At 40.7% G+C, this 16,476-nt stretch overlaps 1 protein-coding gene across 1 annotated transcript in view; it reads right to left on the reverse strand.

Moving 5' to 3' along the window:
• ETV5 (ETS variant transcription factor 5) overlaps positions 1-16,476 on the reverse strand; it is a 56,945-nt gene that overhangs the window by 12,265 nt on the left and 28,204 nt on the right. The window contains 2 exon segments of the mRNA NM_001243025.1: positions 2,511-2,570; positions 4,504-4,763. Of these exon segments, the coding sequence (NP_001229954.1) occupies positions 2,511-2,570; positions 4,504-4,763 (320 nt within the window).

The following is a 16,476-nucleotide window of genomic DNA, read 5'->3' on the forward strand; positions in this document are numbered from 1 at the left end:
TACAGTAGAGAAGTGGCAGCACACTGTAAACCAGCTATAATGGAAAAATAATCATTTTTTAAAAATTGAGTGTACACCGTGATAAGTACAATTGAAGCTTAACTGGATAATGTGAGAGCTTTATATTCCAACATGGATTCTAAATTCCTTGGGGATAAGGACCATATCCTCAATTATCTTAGCATCTTCATAGCACCTGGCACATAAGTACTCAATTAATATTTGAATAAACATAAGGAACTCTATAGTCTCCATTTAAAAAAGATTTAAGAATGCAATACTCAGTGTTCCCCTTGTGGTGCAGTGGAAACAAATCCAACTAGGAACCACGAGGTTGTGGGTTCGATCCCTGGCCTCCATCAGTGGGTTAGAGATTTGGTGTTGCCGTGAGCTGTGGTGTAGGGTCACAGACGCGGCTTGGATCTGGTGTTGCTGCGGCTGTGGTGTAGGCCAGCAGCTATAGCTCCGATTGGACCCCTAGCCTGGGAACCTCCATATGCTGCAGGTGTGGCCCTAAAAAGCAAAAAAAAAAAAAAAAAACCTCGGATTCTGGGACTCCTATAATTTATTTTAAAATTTGGTGCTATAAACTGACTTATGACAAACTATTGTACTTTATATTATCAACAAAAATTACATAATACATCCCCATGTTTTATGCTTTTTGCCTTGGCTGCCAGGAATCTATGTATTTCCCAACTTTCTACATGGATTTTGCTACTCCAGTGATGCTTTAACAGCCTTATTAAGTCATTAGGAAACTACTTCAAAGTTTACACACCTGTCAGGCTTGCCATTTTATTTTTAGCTTTTCTTCCTCTAAGGTAAGGATATAGGGGAAAAAGACAAATCTAAATTCTAGGTTTGTTTTTCAAACTAATCAGATGAAGCCCTGCCCATGAGTATCATTTTGGTGTATACTGTGGTTTCTAGTCAATGCCACATGTGGGTCTCTAAAACATCTGGAAGATGCTGTTTAAGTGAAATTTAAGTCAGTTGAATTTGTATAGCAGTTACATCAGTTGTGGCCACAACCATCTAATCGCTCAAAGGTGGCAGGAAGGAAGAACCTGTTTTGAGGGGCAAAATGGAAATGAAAGATGCAAAATAGTCTGCAAAGACTCCAGGTGAACACTAAGGCGGGATGCTATCAGTAATCACAGATGCCAATCAGAAACACTTGTCTCACTAACTGTTTCACGGGCATCTGTGGTCAGGCCCCTCAGAAGTAGAGAAAAACCATGTCAGGGTAATTTAGAGTAATTAAGAATGCAGATCTGAAATTTCTTCATGGTGTGTAAGGTCAGGGAAAGGAATGGGAAAGAGTAGGGGAAAAACACACAAGCTTGCTAGAGATCCTGTGTGTAGTAAGGAGCCCAATGCCTGGCTAAAAATATTTCCTTTAAGAGCATGCTCCTTTCTAAATGTTGTAATTATGCAAAATGTTTTCCTCCCTCTCTCCCTCCTAGTTTGCCTGTTGCAGACATCAATTGCTGCTGTAGAAACATTCAGGAACCTGGAAGAGAGCCCCACACAGCTGTGCTGAGCAGTCAGAGGGCCAGTACACAGCCCTTCCTTCCTAGGCTGGACACTCGCTCAGAATAACCCCAGGTGCCCGTGGTAGCCACACTTGGTCTCCCCTATAACCAAGTCAGTGGAAGCAGCTACCCAAAGAAACCACTCATGTGCACCAGTAACTTACAATAACCTGCCCATGCTTCACAGTGCTATTTGACCAGCTCTGACAACCTTCCTCTAAAACTCTAGAAAACGGTGGTTGTCACCCTTGCACAAACTACTAATGCCTAAGTCCCACCCCAGAATTCTGACTTAATTGCTCTAGATGAAGCCTGGACACCAGAAGTTTTAGAAGCTCTCCAGGGGATCCTAATGTGCAGCCAAAGCTGAGACTCGCAACTCTGCAGGACTGCCTGGAGGGCCTGCTGAAACACACAGGGTCTCTGAGTCAGTAGGTCTGGTGGATCCTGAGAGTTTGCATTTCTAACAAGTCCCAGGTGAAGTGGATGCTACAGGTTTGGGGAATCACACTGTTCTAGATCTTTACAGAGAGATGCATACGATTGAAAACCAGACATAACTTCTGGGAAACCAGTTCCCTGTTTCAATGTGCAGAATTGAAGTCCCGAAGGTACCATCTCAAGTCAGGACATAGTTCCTAGGTTCCAATTTAGGTAACCGCTATGAAACCTTATATGGAAAGGAGCTATGTTGCTGTACCATGTAACCTCCTTGAATGGAAACGTGGAAGCCAGCTGGTTCTTTTTTTCTTCTTAAAAATTAAGGTCATTACTACTGAAAATGATGGCAGCCCTCGCAGGTCAGGGCATGCCTCGGACTCTTGAATGCAAAGTAACTGGAGATTCACAATCAATGAGCTCTCATGTTCACAAGCTAAGCAAGGTTTAAAGCCTAGGACCTCAATGGTTAGCCTGGACACCGAGCAATTTTAAGCTTCCCTGAATATTATTACTTTTAAAATCGTTACTTACCTTCATGGCTGCTGGAGAAGTAGCCCCCTCTCATGTAAGACGACTGGCAATTAGGCACTTCTGAAAGACAGACGTATACACTCGTCAATAGTTTTCTGCAGCTGAATCAGCATGTAAGCCAAATGCACTCCTATCAGCAACATGGGAACCACTACAACCCACTACCTGAAAGGACTCTTGACTCATCATCAAGAGAACTGGAAGGAAAAATGATTCTTCACTCTCATAACCTGTTCATTTTAGAGCAATGGTAAAAAAAGAAACTGGCTTTCAAAAGGTCAACGTGGCCTTCTGCCTATACTGACTTGGGCTTTGGGACTGGGAGGGGCAGGAAGATCACTTGAGGTCTTTCCCAGTTTGGTCAATTCAATTGTGCTCCAAGAGGTGAAGGTATCATGAAGTCATGAAGCTAGGTTGAGAACGGGCAGGAGTGCAGCTTAGCAAGCACATTTTCACCACACTGGAGCTGTTAGAATGGAACCCATGCTGAAGCTATCTCTTCAGGCACCATGTTATCAAGGAGTCCATCGAAGACAAGAGAGGATGAGCTGAGCTGTGCCCCCATGGGACAAGTCTTCACCTGGGGAACACATCTCAGATCAAAGAATTGCAGATACGGTAACAACTGCTGGGTGTCTTGTTTAAGGGAGTGGGATGAGGTGAAAAACTCATGGGGTTGATTAAAATGTCAACCCCAAAGGAAAAATGTTGCTCGTCCTGCTTGCTCCTGAGAAAAATATATCCAAGCCTTCAGGAGGGATGCCAGTAGATATTTTATAAGCTATCAATACCTGTATTTGGTAATTTTTCCATCAGAAAGCAACAGATATCTCCCTTCTGCCTACCGCCCCAGTCTTTCCCATAACCAATTTCAGTCTGAATTGAGCAATCTATTATCTTAGAGAAGGCCAAGAGAAAATTCTCTATCCTATTCCATTTGAAAAAGCCAGAGTATGGAGTAGGCTGGCGGCTACAGCTCCAATTCGACCCCTAGCCTGGGAACCTCCATATGCCGCAGGAGTGGCCCAAAGAAATAGCAAAAAGACCAAAAAAAAAAAAAAAAAAGCCAGAGTACATACTGCCCCAGCCCCTCTCCATGGGCTTCAAGAAAAGCATGCACAGGAAAGGTGGATAACTGACCCACCACCCTCAAATTCCTTTAGCAGCAACTGTACCCCCCAAAAAATTTGTCATTTCTAAAGTAAGGGGAAATGAAGAGGAAGAAAGAGTTTCTAAATGTGCAAGCTACAGAATTCCAACTCTCCTTTCCCTTAGTGATCTCATTTAATAAGCCTGGCCTCTAAGACCCTCAATGACAGCTTAAACTTCTTGATATGTTTGTTTCTACACAAGAGATAACCCAAAACCAGACACTAGGAGTTCTGATATGTTATGCTTCTCCCTGTGTACACCGGCCGCAGCTGAGAGACAGGAATTTTCCCAGATGAAAGGACTGCAATAGAGCAGTGAATCCTATGAAGCAGCCAACAGGACAAACTTTTCCTGATGCCTACCCAGAACTTCACACAGCTATGACATCAGGTGCTTTCTCAGACCCCATTTCAAAGAATACAAAGAATCCCATCATACATGTGGACTCTTGACACTGGGAGGTTAATGGGTCATTGCATTCAAAGAGAAAGCCACAAAACTGGAGGCAGGACTAAAATACAGAAATAATATCCCCTGTGTCCAGTGACTCGAAGATACCAGGCCTTAAAGGGCATCACCAAGACTGGATCCCGGCAACCTTCAGGCTTAGACTCATATGCTCTGCACAGCTATTGAGTGCCTACTGTACTTCTTACTATTTGTGCTTGACTTTTCTGTTTTGTCTTGTTATGCGTAAACATGTCCGTTTTACTAGCTCTTAAGTTCTTTGAGGGCAAATTTGATAAAAACTATTCCCCAAAGCCTGACACACACAAGCCACTCAGTAAGGACCAGATGGATGAATGAGAGAATGATAAGAAGCGCATGATCTTATGCTTACCTGAATCAACGCAGTAATCCCGGGGCTCCTGCTTGATTCCCATTGGTGACTGGAACCCATGTGCTGAGGGGCCTGCCATGCCTGGGACCCCATGTTCATAGAGTGGGTCATGGTATTCTTGTTTGAATCCCTGAGGGGGTGGGGGAGCTGCAGGGACAATAGGTTCTGACATTTGCCGGTGGTAATTGGGGCGATTATCTCCAGGAAGTCCTGACTGAGGAGGGAAGGGGTGGCAGGGTTCAGACATTTGTCTCTGAAATCTGTAAGAAGAAAGTAGTGACATTGATTAAATAAGAACATGATGAATACCTACAATGACTGAGCACTGAGGATTAGAAGTTCAGATTAATGGAATTACTTACAAAGTATTTGTTTATTCTACACATTTTACCCTCTTCCCAAAATTATACTTCAAACCTCTTGAGTCAGAGACTGGAAAAAAATAAAGCAATGACATGGTAGCCTTCTATTTTCTATGCATGGTGATTTCATGCACAATCTGTTCAGCTGGGCCAGATTACACATTTGAATATATACAACCAAGTATTTGCAAATATCACTAACATGTTTGTTCCCTGGTTCATTCATCCTCTCACCTATAGACAGACTTTGAAAAGACCAAAGTGTCTTTAACCAGTTAGAAAAACTTAGTTTTACTATTACACATGGGATATATTTTTAATCAAAAAATATAAAATCCCTGGGAATAATTGGGAAATGAGTAGGCTCTACAAGAATAAAACTCTAAAACTTTTCTCAGCAAAAGATCTAATTAAAGAAAATATTTAGAACTGGGAAGCTGCTCATTCACTGAAAACTATCAATGATTATTGTGAGCGGCTTGAATGGATGACTTGACAAAATGATTCTACTATTTATTTAAAAGATTTAAGTGATCTATTCGTTATTGACAAAGCCATACTAACTGGGAGTGTAAGGAATGAAAAATAGGTGTGTCAAAAGGTTTGAGTAGTCACAAACTGTCTAGTGTATTCCAAAATTCACTGCTTAAGGTTAGCATTTTAAATAAATGGGAAGAAGTTAGATTCCTGTTTTTATATTGCAGGCCAAAATATTTCAGTGTGAAATCATGATAGTTATTGTATATAAAAACATCTTAGAGTGAAGAAAAATCTGCCTATACCTCATACCAAAAGGCATGAATAAATACGGATATATCTCCTTGTATGAATTTCTCTAAGTCAAAGACAGAAACAAAACCTAAAGAAAACAAACTGGGAAAAATCTAAAATAGAAAATACCAGAAGCAAGCCCCCAAATTAAAGTAAGCAAAACTCTTTAACAGATATAGTAATATTAGTGCTGTTGATATAAAGAGCTTTAAAAAGTATAAGATGGACGTGTCAACAGAAAAAAATAGGTAAAGAACGTACACAGTGAAATCACTGAAGAAAGAAATGCAAATGGTCATAAAATTTAGCTTCATTAGCCACCCAAAAAGTACTGAGATTTTTCTGCTTAACTGAAGGCCGAGCAGGAACCTAAGAATCTCTGCCTGACACAGGAAAGCTCTGAAATCATTAGCTATTTGATAGAGCTACAAAGGTGGTCACCAAAGCAAACGTCTAACAAGGAACTAGCTAGGTACCCAGTGATATAGCCACTCAGCTGAAAGCAACTATCAAATATGATGTAATATCCGAATATATAAGGACATGGTAAGGCGTTTTTGCAAAAGCACAAAAAGTATCTATGGTGTCATAAAATCCTGGAAAGATCTGCACGTATGATTTTAGGTAATATTTTACTCATCTACAGTTTAATGTTATTACAGTATTTTATGAGACAATAAGTGTTATTAATCAGAGCTCTCCTTGTGGCTTACTGGAAACGAATCTGACTAGTATCCATGAGGACTCTAGTTCCATCCCTGGCCTCACTCAGTGGGTTAAAAGATCCGGCGTTGCTGTGAGCTCTGGTGTAGGTCGCAGACGTGGCTTGGATCATGCGTTGCTATGGCTGTGGTGTAGGCCAGAGGCTACAGCTTGGATTCAACGCCTAGCCTGGGAACTTCCATATGCTGTGGGTACGGCCCTTAAAAATAAAAAGTGTTATTAACCAACAAGTTTGAGCTGCCAGGAAAATCCAGATTATGTGCCAAGTGCCCTCCCCTTGTTGGGAAAGCAGGGTAGTAAAAGCAATGCCACTTAGTAGGGAAGTGACAGAAGGCAATTTTTTTTTTTTTTTTGCTTTAGTTTCCTCATCTGTAACAGAAGGATGGGTTATCCATCAAAAATACTACTGGTGTGACAAAACAGACGTCTACAAAGCAGGTTTCTGCCACAGCTGTAACCACAACAGTCTGGGATAGATTTCCGAAGGGTGGGTGTAGAAGTTAGAGATGGTAGCCATCAATGCAAGGCTTTAATCCGTGAGATGCACATAAAGCCCTAATCGATGTGTATAAAGAACTGCATTTGTAAATGTAGGCCCTCAGGCAGAAAGTACAAGCCAAGGTTCTGGGAAGATTAAAGGATTTAGAAAAACTAATTTCAATGAGTTTTTTAAAATCAACAACATAACTCCCTAACATTAAGGTCTCACTTTCTCCTTTTAGCACGAATCCTATTAATAGCTTTAATCAAATAATTTGAATCTTATTTGAGTCAATCTGTGACAACAGGTGGCCCACACACTTCTAGAACACAAAGATTTAAAATCTTAAACCAAAGGGATTTGTGTGCAGATAAAACAGTTTAGATCAGAGTATGCAGCATGGTTCTCACTGAGTCTTTACTTCCTTACCAAAAGCAGCACCACAACAAGATCATTTTATAATATGAAGATCACCAAACTATTTTATATATATGTATCCCTTAATCTCAGACAACAAAATTATCAATCTGCCTGGCCAATTATTTAAACAAGTTTTATAAACTCTGTAACTTTCAGTGGGCACTGAATGCATTACAGTGGAACTTCATCAGGAATGCAATTTTCAAGGTTGCTGTACTTGAGGAAACCCTCCCATGGTCTTTGAAGTATAAATCGGAAACTTGGGTTTAGGCTTGACATTTAGAACACAGGCACCAGCACCATTTTTTTTTTTTTTTTTTTTTTTGGTCTTTTTGCCATTTTCTTGGGCCGCTCCCATGGCACAGGGAGGTTCCCAGGCTAGGGGTCAAATCGGAGCTGTAGCTGCCAGCCTACGCCACAACCACAGCAACAAGGGACCCAAGCCACGTCTGCGGCCTACACCACAGCTCACGGCAACGCCATATCCTTAACCCACTAAGCAAGGCCAGGGATTGAACCCGCAACCTCATGGTTCCTAGTCGGATTCGTTAATCACTGAAGAAAATTTTAAAGAAAATTCTGAAGTGGGCAGAAAGGAAAAATGCACGTATCCTTTAGGACTTATTTTTTCAAAGGACCCAAAGTTTCTGCTGTCAGGAACAGTACCGAGGGCATCCACTTTTCACGTTCTCTCCCATTGCCCCTCTGCCACCTTCTCAGCACCTTCAAAGGTGACCTCCACACATCACTTCCTTGATGGCTCTGGGAGGGCATAGAACAACCCCCAGTTCTGTAACCAGAGCCTGCGCAGCTGGCAGACCCAATCACTTCCGCTCAGAACTCATCTTCTCGCTTCCCACAATGAAACTCTAGAGTTGGCCTGGTACAGTGCCCTCAGGAAAAGATACTTCCACATGGGCACCAGCCAGCAACCCTCCTCCCTTCCCCTCAGCGTTAGTAACGTTAAGGGTGCATGAAGCTTACCAGCCCGGAATCTGCAGAACAGATTCTATAATTGGGATTGTTTGGTCCTGGTTTATTTTGAGGGAGTGGGAGCAGCAGAGTGGAGCTGAAGGAGTAGGTCACAAAACCAACATATTTGGAAGACAGATTCAGCTTGCTGGTGATAACGGCTTTTATTTGCAGCAATCGGTAAAGTAATTCAGTTCTTGTCCTCAAAATACATTCTGTGAACTTTACACACTGACCTTCCGTTGAACCCCCTCCCCCGTCCCACAATCCTTTTGAAGTATCTAAGAATGTGTTGTATACATAGTACAGCTATGACAGAGAGATGCCTCTTGTTTACTGAGGCAGGCAATCATTTTCAACGGAGGAGTGGCTCCGTTCCTAACAGACCTCTTCTTCCTCCAGCTAACCCCCTCCCCCTCCTCCACCGTTATCCCAACAGAGTTTGGGCCATAGTGGGCTCGTGGTTGGTGAGCAAAAGGAGACTTCTGACTCCAGAGCAAGCCTACACTCAATAGGTTACAGATTCTGGCTTTTTCTGTGCCAGTTTATTTAAAGAAACAGTTATTTATTTATTTGTCAGATTTATATAGCGCCTTTCCTCCCAAGAGCTCACCCACGCTACCAACATTTGGTTTACATTATGAAAACCGTTAGATGCTTTTTCTGCATTTCCTTTTCGGTTTCTGCTGCCAACACACAGAGTAAACACAATGCTTAGAGGAAAAAAAGGAGAAAAGTGCGGATTCAACGAAGGCTACACAGTGGCTATGGGTGCCAGGTGAAGCAGTGACAAGTTCAGAGGCCAGCTGAGAGATGATACAGAAAATTAGCCCAGAAACCAACACCCCATACTTAATACTTCCGTTAAAGCTAAGAGAGGATAGAAAACGGAGAAGCAGCATAGCTGGCTAAGAGGCTCTGGCTGCGAAGTCAGAACCTCCTGGGCTGAAATCCAATCTTTATCTTTACTTACTAGCTGTGTGACCTTGGATGAGTTACATAACCACTCTGAGTCTCAGTTTCCTCCTTAGTAAAATGAGGACAATCGGGATATTTGTCCCAAAGGTCTCTTGTAAAGACTACAGAAGATAATGCATGAAATAGGGCCCCCCACACTACTAGGTTCTCGATACACATTACCTCAAACATCACCATCAGCTACCCAACCTCCTCTTCACAGCCTGCAACAAGCTAAATTCAGAGCTTATACAAATGTAAGGGAAGATCTTAAGGAACTGGGAGAAGACCATCACACACAGGAGTCCCCTAGCTGCTTAGCCAGTAGCTAGTCTCCTTTCTCAGAAAGAGAAAGATGATTTATTCCAGGTGGCAATGTGCCACTCAACTTCACATTAATATATTTTTTCCTGCCGCACACAAAGAGCCAGGCACTACTGTAAAGCAAAAACATTGTCCCTAAATGCCCACCAAAGAATTCTGAAACGGCTCTCTGGGCTCTGTGAGGCCTGTCAGTGCTACCTAAACTCAAAATGGCCCATCTAAGCTGGGAAAAAACAAAGAGATAAGGAAAAAAATATGTCCTAGATGTTTATCTGATTTCTCAAGATCAAATACGGAAGAAAGAAGGTACTGTAAATACAAAATGTTCCCAGGAGATGAGATGGTGAAAGTGTTACTTTTATATATATATAACACGAATAAGTCTAACAATGAAAAGATTACAAAGAGAGCTTTACATTTTTTAAAACTTCGCATTAAGTAATGAACCAACTAAAGTTTCTAAGTTGTTGTAGCTACATCATTTTAGGAAGATTCCTTAGGTTTCCTTTATGGAATGTTAAAATGATTTTTTAAAAGTACAACTGTCATGGAAGCTGACTGAGTACCTTCTCTGCCAATATGATTTCATTTAATTCACCCAATGATTCTATGCAGTAAGAATCTAGTACTCTCCCATTTTCAGATGAAGAAACCAAAGATTGGAAAAGTTAAATGCCTGCCTGAGGTCATATAGCTAGGAAATAGCAGAGCTGGGATTCATTCCCAGGTCTGTTAGTCTGTCCAACTCCAGAGCCACTGGCTTATGCTGCTTGTTCAATTGTTTCTATGATTGTTTTTAAATACCCTCTTGATGGCATTTAAATAAAAATCATACAGTCCAGACAGCTAGAAAACTCCCATGTGCTTGGAAATTAAGAAATATATATTTAAAGAACTCTGGGATTGAAGAAATAATAAATACTTGGAATTGAATTTTTTTTTTCTTTTTGCCATTTCTTGGGCCACTTCTGAGGCATATGGAGGTTCCCAGGCTAGGGGTCGAATTGGAGCTGTACCCGCCGGCCTACACCAGAGCCACAGCAACGCGGGATCGCAGCTGCATCTGCAACCTACACCACAGCTCACGGAAACACTGGATCGTGGGAGCAAGGCCAGGGATTGAACCAGCAACCTCATGGTTCCTAGTCGGATTCGTTAACCACTGAGCCACGATGGGAACTCCTGGAATTGAATTTTTAAAACACCACAAATCAGAACTTGTGGGATATAGCTAAAGCAGGACTTGGGTAGGGAGACCAAATAACTGATTGTCTGATTGTCCCAACCAGGGTATTTGGGGGCCTAAAAAAGGGAAGCTATTAGCAGTTACTTTTATAAACTATAAGGGACTCAGGAAAAACTGTATGGTCATCCCAGACTTAGGAAAAATTCTATTTGGTTATGTTTATAGTATTAAAAAAAAAACACATTAATGAGCAAATCATCCAATGAAATAAGTTAGAAAAACAGAATAAATCGAAAGACAATAGACTATTTCAGGAGTGGAAATCAATGAAATAGAAAACATCCGATAGAATGAGAAAAGCCAGAGTTGATTTGTTAAACAGACAAGTGATATTATCTGCTAAGATTAAAAAGGTCTAGATTAAATAGCATCAAAAATGAAAACGATAAACATGATACGGACATTTTTTTAAAAGGATATTTTGATAAAAAGATATAAATGAACTTATTTGCAGAATAGAAACAGGTACACAGGCTTTGAAAATGAACTTATGGTTACCAAAGGAGACAGTTCTGGAGGGGAGAGATGGACTGGGGGTTTGGGACTGACATATGAACACTGAGGTCTGTGGAATGACTGGCCCTGTACAGCACAGGGAACCTCTACCCAATACTCTGTGATCATCTATGTGGGAAAAGTACCTGAAAAAGAATGGATATGTGTATATGTAACTGAATCACTTTGTTCAGCAGAAATTATCACATTGTAAATCAACCATACTTCAATAAAACTTTAAAAAATGAAAAATAAGGCAAAAAAACAAAGGATATTAGAAATAGCTTTATGCCAATTAAGTTTAAAACTCACACAAAACAGAAAAATTCCCAGAAAAATAATTTGTTCAATTCATTTAGCTAAATAGAAATTCAGAACAAGATCATAAAAAGTGAAGGCACTGAATCAGTAATTTAAAAATCTTCCCATAAAGAAAATATCAGGCTCAAATTTTTATTGAATGTAAATTCTTCCAAAAATTCAAGGAATGAGGAGTTCCCATTGTGGCTCAGCGGAAACAAATCTGACTAGTATCCATGAGGATGTGGGTTCGATCCCTGGCCTTGCTCAGTGGGTTAAGGATCCAGCGTTGCCATGAGCTGTGGTATAGACCGCAAATGCAGCTCGGATCCCACATTGCCGTGGCTGTGGCACAGGCCAGAGCTGTAGCTCCAATTTGACCCCTGGCCTGGGAACTTCCATATGCCAAGGGAGTGGCCCTAACAAGCAAAAAAAAAAAAAATCAAGGAATGAAAAACCCCAATTTCACAAGACAGGGAAGGGAGGATATCCTCTGGTAAGTATAACCTCAATGCTAAATCCCAGTAAGAACAATAAAAGAAAGAAATTACATATGATTCTTAATCACAAATGCGATGAAGAAAGAAGTCCAAAATACATTGGAAAACCTAGTCCAGCAATGTACGAATGATAATACCTAACAAGTAATTTGGGTTTATCATAAGAATATGAAGTTGGTTTCATGCAAATCAATGTAATTCACCACATGGAAAATTAAAGACTATTTGTTTGATTCTCTCAATAGAGGCAGATCTCAGTATAGTGGGATAGAAGGAAATTTCTTTTAGTCTGATAAAAGGTAGCCAAAAACTCTACAGTAAAAATGGTGAAATGCAGAAAACAAGATCTCAGCTCAGAACCAAAAAAAAACCCAAAAAAACCCAAAACCAACAAAAAAAACAAACCCATACTCTAACCAATAGAAGTACATTATTCAGTCTATCAAAGAAGGTCCCACTCTGCATCTATGAAACTCAGTTTCAGATTCCGTGAATTTGTGCTGCCATATATAACATGCTCTCAACAGGAGTGTATGGAGTGGGGATGCGTCAGACACGTGCGCTGCATTCTTGGCCAGGCTGCAAGTGTGACTCAGTCAAGTTCTTCCCCCTCTAAAAACTACAAAGTACGAAGGACAGAAATGAATAGCAGCTTATTAGGGATGAACTTTTAAGAGAGGAAGTAGAAGTAAGAGAAAAACTTGAGCATAGTACATCTCTCAATCTCTCCAGCATCTTCAGGGAATAAGTAGTTTTCTAAGCTTCAATCACACTTCTGGAAAATGTAAGCTCATTCCTTAAGCTTTAAAGTTTTGATCATAACCACTGAGAGAGAAAAACCTTCTCAAACAGACCATTCACTCTTGCAGATTGTGTGGCACACAACCAACCCTTTCTTGATGACTCTGGGGCCTTGGTTCTGACGATCAGTTTTCCTGTGATGGCCTATTATGACACTGAGGCCCTTAGGAAGCATCAAGAAGCAGAGGATTTTTCCACCATCAGGGGTATCTTCTTAAATTTTGTCTTTTCTTGAGTTTTTGCTTCTTGGTACCTTGTGAGAGAGCAGTGTATTCCAAAATCCTTAGATGATGCATTTCTTAGTGCAGTCTCTTCAGTTGAATTTTGGGGCCTCAACTCAAGATGGAATGACAAATGGAATAGTAAAGTTAAAAACCTATCTGGCCCAGTACTAAGGGTATAACACAAGAAGATTTTCTAAGTTCCTCCATCCAGCACATGTAAACATCATAAATGGCACAATGAAAAATCTTGTGAGATTGGGAAGCTGTTTTTAAGGAGCAGCTGGTCTTTAAGGATAAGTGGAACATGTCTGAACATGCCAAATTACATGGTTCCCCCCCCTTTTGTGGTAGGAAATCATGAATATAAATCACGGCTTTCAAACACAGTATTTGTCTTCTAAAAATAAACTTTGAGTTGTGAAGAATTATATACTAAGATTATACAAGACATTAAGAATGTACTCGTGACCAGATTATATTTTAGTTGTCTAGTGTATAATCTTAGCAAACTACAATCAATAAACATGTGCTGAAGACAAGTAAGATATGGGGCTAAATATGGTCTAAAGAAAGGGGTCTAAATCATGGTTTTTAAACCTCGAAGAGTTTGCTCTATTCAACTGAAACAATAAGGCACTCCGAACAAAACAAAAAAAGATAGGTATTACAATGTGGGTTTGGATAAGTGATGCGGGAATTAAGTAGGATTTTGTAGTTTAAGAAATGGATAACGTTCTGGTAGTTTAGGAGATAGAGATGGATAAAATTCAAGGTTGAAATGGATTTCTCAAGGTCCATCATCCAGCTTTTAGTAGATTGTTAGCAAAAAAAACCCAAAACCCCACCCGCAAAGTATAACCAAAATGGTGTATTTATGTTAATGTTTTAGTTTCTAAATGCAGGCTCCTGTATTCAGCTATGTGACCTTTAGGAAGTCCTTTAGATGCTATGAGATCTGATTTTTATCTGTAAAATAAGGCTATTTAAAAACTCTGCCTTGGCTACAGAACTGTTAAAAAGCTCAAATAAGACTATATTTCCTTCTATCCTGCACAATACCACATATTTTTGTGATGGGGGGGTTTAGTTGCAAAGTAAGAGTACATATAATTTAAAGTAAAAGTCAGCAAAGAATGAACTGCAGCTACTAACACAAGTAACATGCCCCACTTTTAGGCAGGCATAAATTGTGATTATTAAGCTTGCTGTACCATGCATGACTGTAATTCCTTCCTTCTACAAAATCAGACCAAGGATTTTAGTTTGTCTCACTTTCTATGTGCTATCTAGTATCTACGAGCAAAATCACTTATGTTTTAATGTACTTTGCATCACACAGATATCACATTATCTAAATAACAGACAAGGGCAATTAGAGCAAAATTCAGAGTACTGGGTACTTGATGCTTGAAAAAATGGTGAGAGGGCTGCATCATGATTTCTAAGTATGACAGATTTCCAGGTCCTGCCCCAGACTAACAGCTCAATCTCTGTGGTGGAGCAAGAAATCTGCACTTTTAATGATCCCCCACGGGCCCTCCTGCGCACTCTCAGCTTTGAGACCTCAGTGCTCCAGTGTGGAAGCTGAAGCGCCCAGTCTTGTTTGTATTCTGTCTGTCAGGCACCTGTAGAATACTTTGCCCATCACCCCAGTTCTCTTGGGGATCACCCACCCCTGTGTGTATGAGGTCTTTTTATTAAAGACACACCACTCCAGAGGGTAAGGGGAAATGAGTGCAAGGTGGGGTGGCTAAGCATATCTTGGGGGGAATCATCCCCCAAAAGAAATGCTTACTTTCTGGTTCCTGCCTTTGGACACCTAAGGACAGACATGCATAAATCTCAGGATCCAGTGTCTTCCTTTTGGGAGGAGGCTAAGTAGCCTGGAAATAAACCTACTTTAACACTGAGACTAAGGCACCTTGTCTGCCAGGACAGATAACCACTAGCAGAACTAGGGTACTTATGCTCCAGTTCAGCAGCCATTGACACAATCTCTTTACACAACCCCCTGAAAAAGAAACAGCTATTGGGGGAAATATGAATAAGAGATTTAACATGAAGTAACTTCCCTTTACATATGGTATTAGCAAATACAAAGTTTGCTGATTATTTCCAATTCCAAATATTTATCCCACCCCAACCCTCCTCTTCAATTAATAATCCCTGCAGAAAATCAGACATACTATTTAAAATCAAAAAAACCCCCAAAATTTATTGAAATTAAAATAGTATCCAGGCCTGAGTTCACAAACTGGCAAGCCCGAGGGGTGATTCTGTCCACAGCAAGGTTTTGTTTAGTCTGCAAAGTGTTACTGCTGTTTTAAATTTGAATAAGTTGCCAACTTAAAAAAAAACCAAACCACCCCCCCTACCAAAAAACTCTAATTTTTATACAAAAATCCAAATTTCCAAATTCTCTTGAAAAAAGTACAAGTCTGTTAATACAAGGTCAATGGCTACCACTAAGCTTTTGAGAGTTAGGTCCTTCAGATACACTTCCTGTCGAAACTGAGGCCCACTACTGAGCCAGCCCCTCCGTCAGCACTCTCGGGCCTCATCAGGGGAATAAATGCTAACCAGACACATTATGTTGTTTTTTATGGTGACTTTCACGGCAAAGGGGGAAGGGAATTGGAACCAGACAAGGGCTTCCCCCCACTACTGCATTTCATCTAGAAACAAAGTGACCTCCAATTAAATAGCAAAAGGCATCTGGGTTGGACCAGATGGGGGAAAAACACACTCATACATCCTTCCTCTCCTGTCCTTCTGCCCCCCACCCACCGGTACAGAGCCAGAAAGATGAAAGGACAAAAGTCACCACCTTGCTGACCTTGGTAACCACAGACAGCTCCCCACCTCCGTCATCGCCTCATCCCAGAGGGACTTGATATGAAAAGAGGACAGGCCTCTAGAACATCCTATATAATGGAAGGCCCCAAGCATCCAAAATTCAAGAATACTGCAAACATTTGTGTTTGCAGAGTAGGTTCCCTTTACACCTTCGTTTTTCTGAGAGTGAATGACTCTGGACAAGTTCTTCACGATGGCTTAATCTCCTTATTAAGAATGTAGAACTACCTAGAGTGAAATCAAGAGATCTCTATCACAAAAGTAGAAAACTATGAATTCATTTGCTAATCCTCTACTGTGAAAAGGTGTTAAAATCATATGAGTAATAATACCTTCTGTAACTCCGCAATCTTTCCTAATATGTAAGTAAAATGGTAATAAAGCATTTATGGGTAGCAGAAACCCAGGTGCACTTCTAGCAGGCGGCAGTACCCATTGAGGAGCCAGGAAACCTGCCCTCAGCGAGGGTCAACAGACATGATACACCCCATGTGTTTTGTTTTAAGTTTTATCGAAGTATAGTTGATTTGCAATGTTGTAA

The sequence above is a fragment of the Sus scrofa genome, chromosome 13, assembly GCF_054392235.1.
Source record: "Sus scrofa isolate SSC_HxYL_T2T_F1_AM1 chromosome 13, Sscrofa_HxYL_maternal_Yorkshire_Landrace_v2.0, whole genome shotgun sequence".
Taxonomy (NCBI): domain Eukaryota; kingdom Metazoa; phylum Chordata; class Mammalia; order Artiodactyla; family Suidae; genus Sus; species Sus scrofa.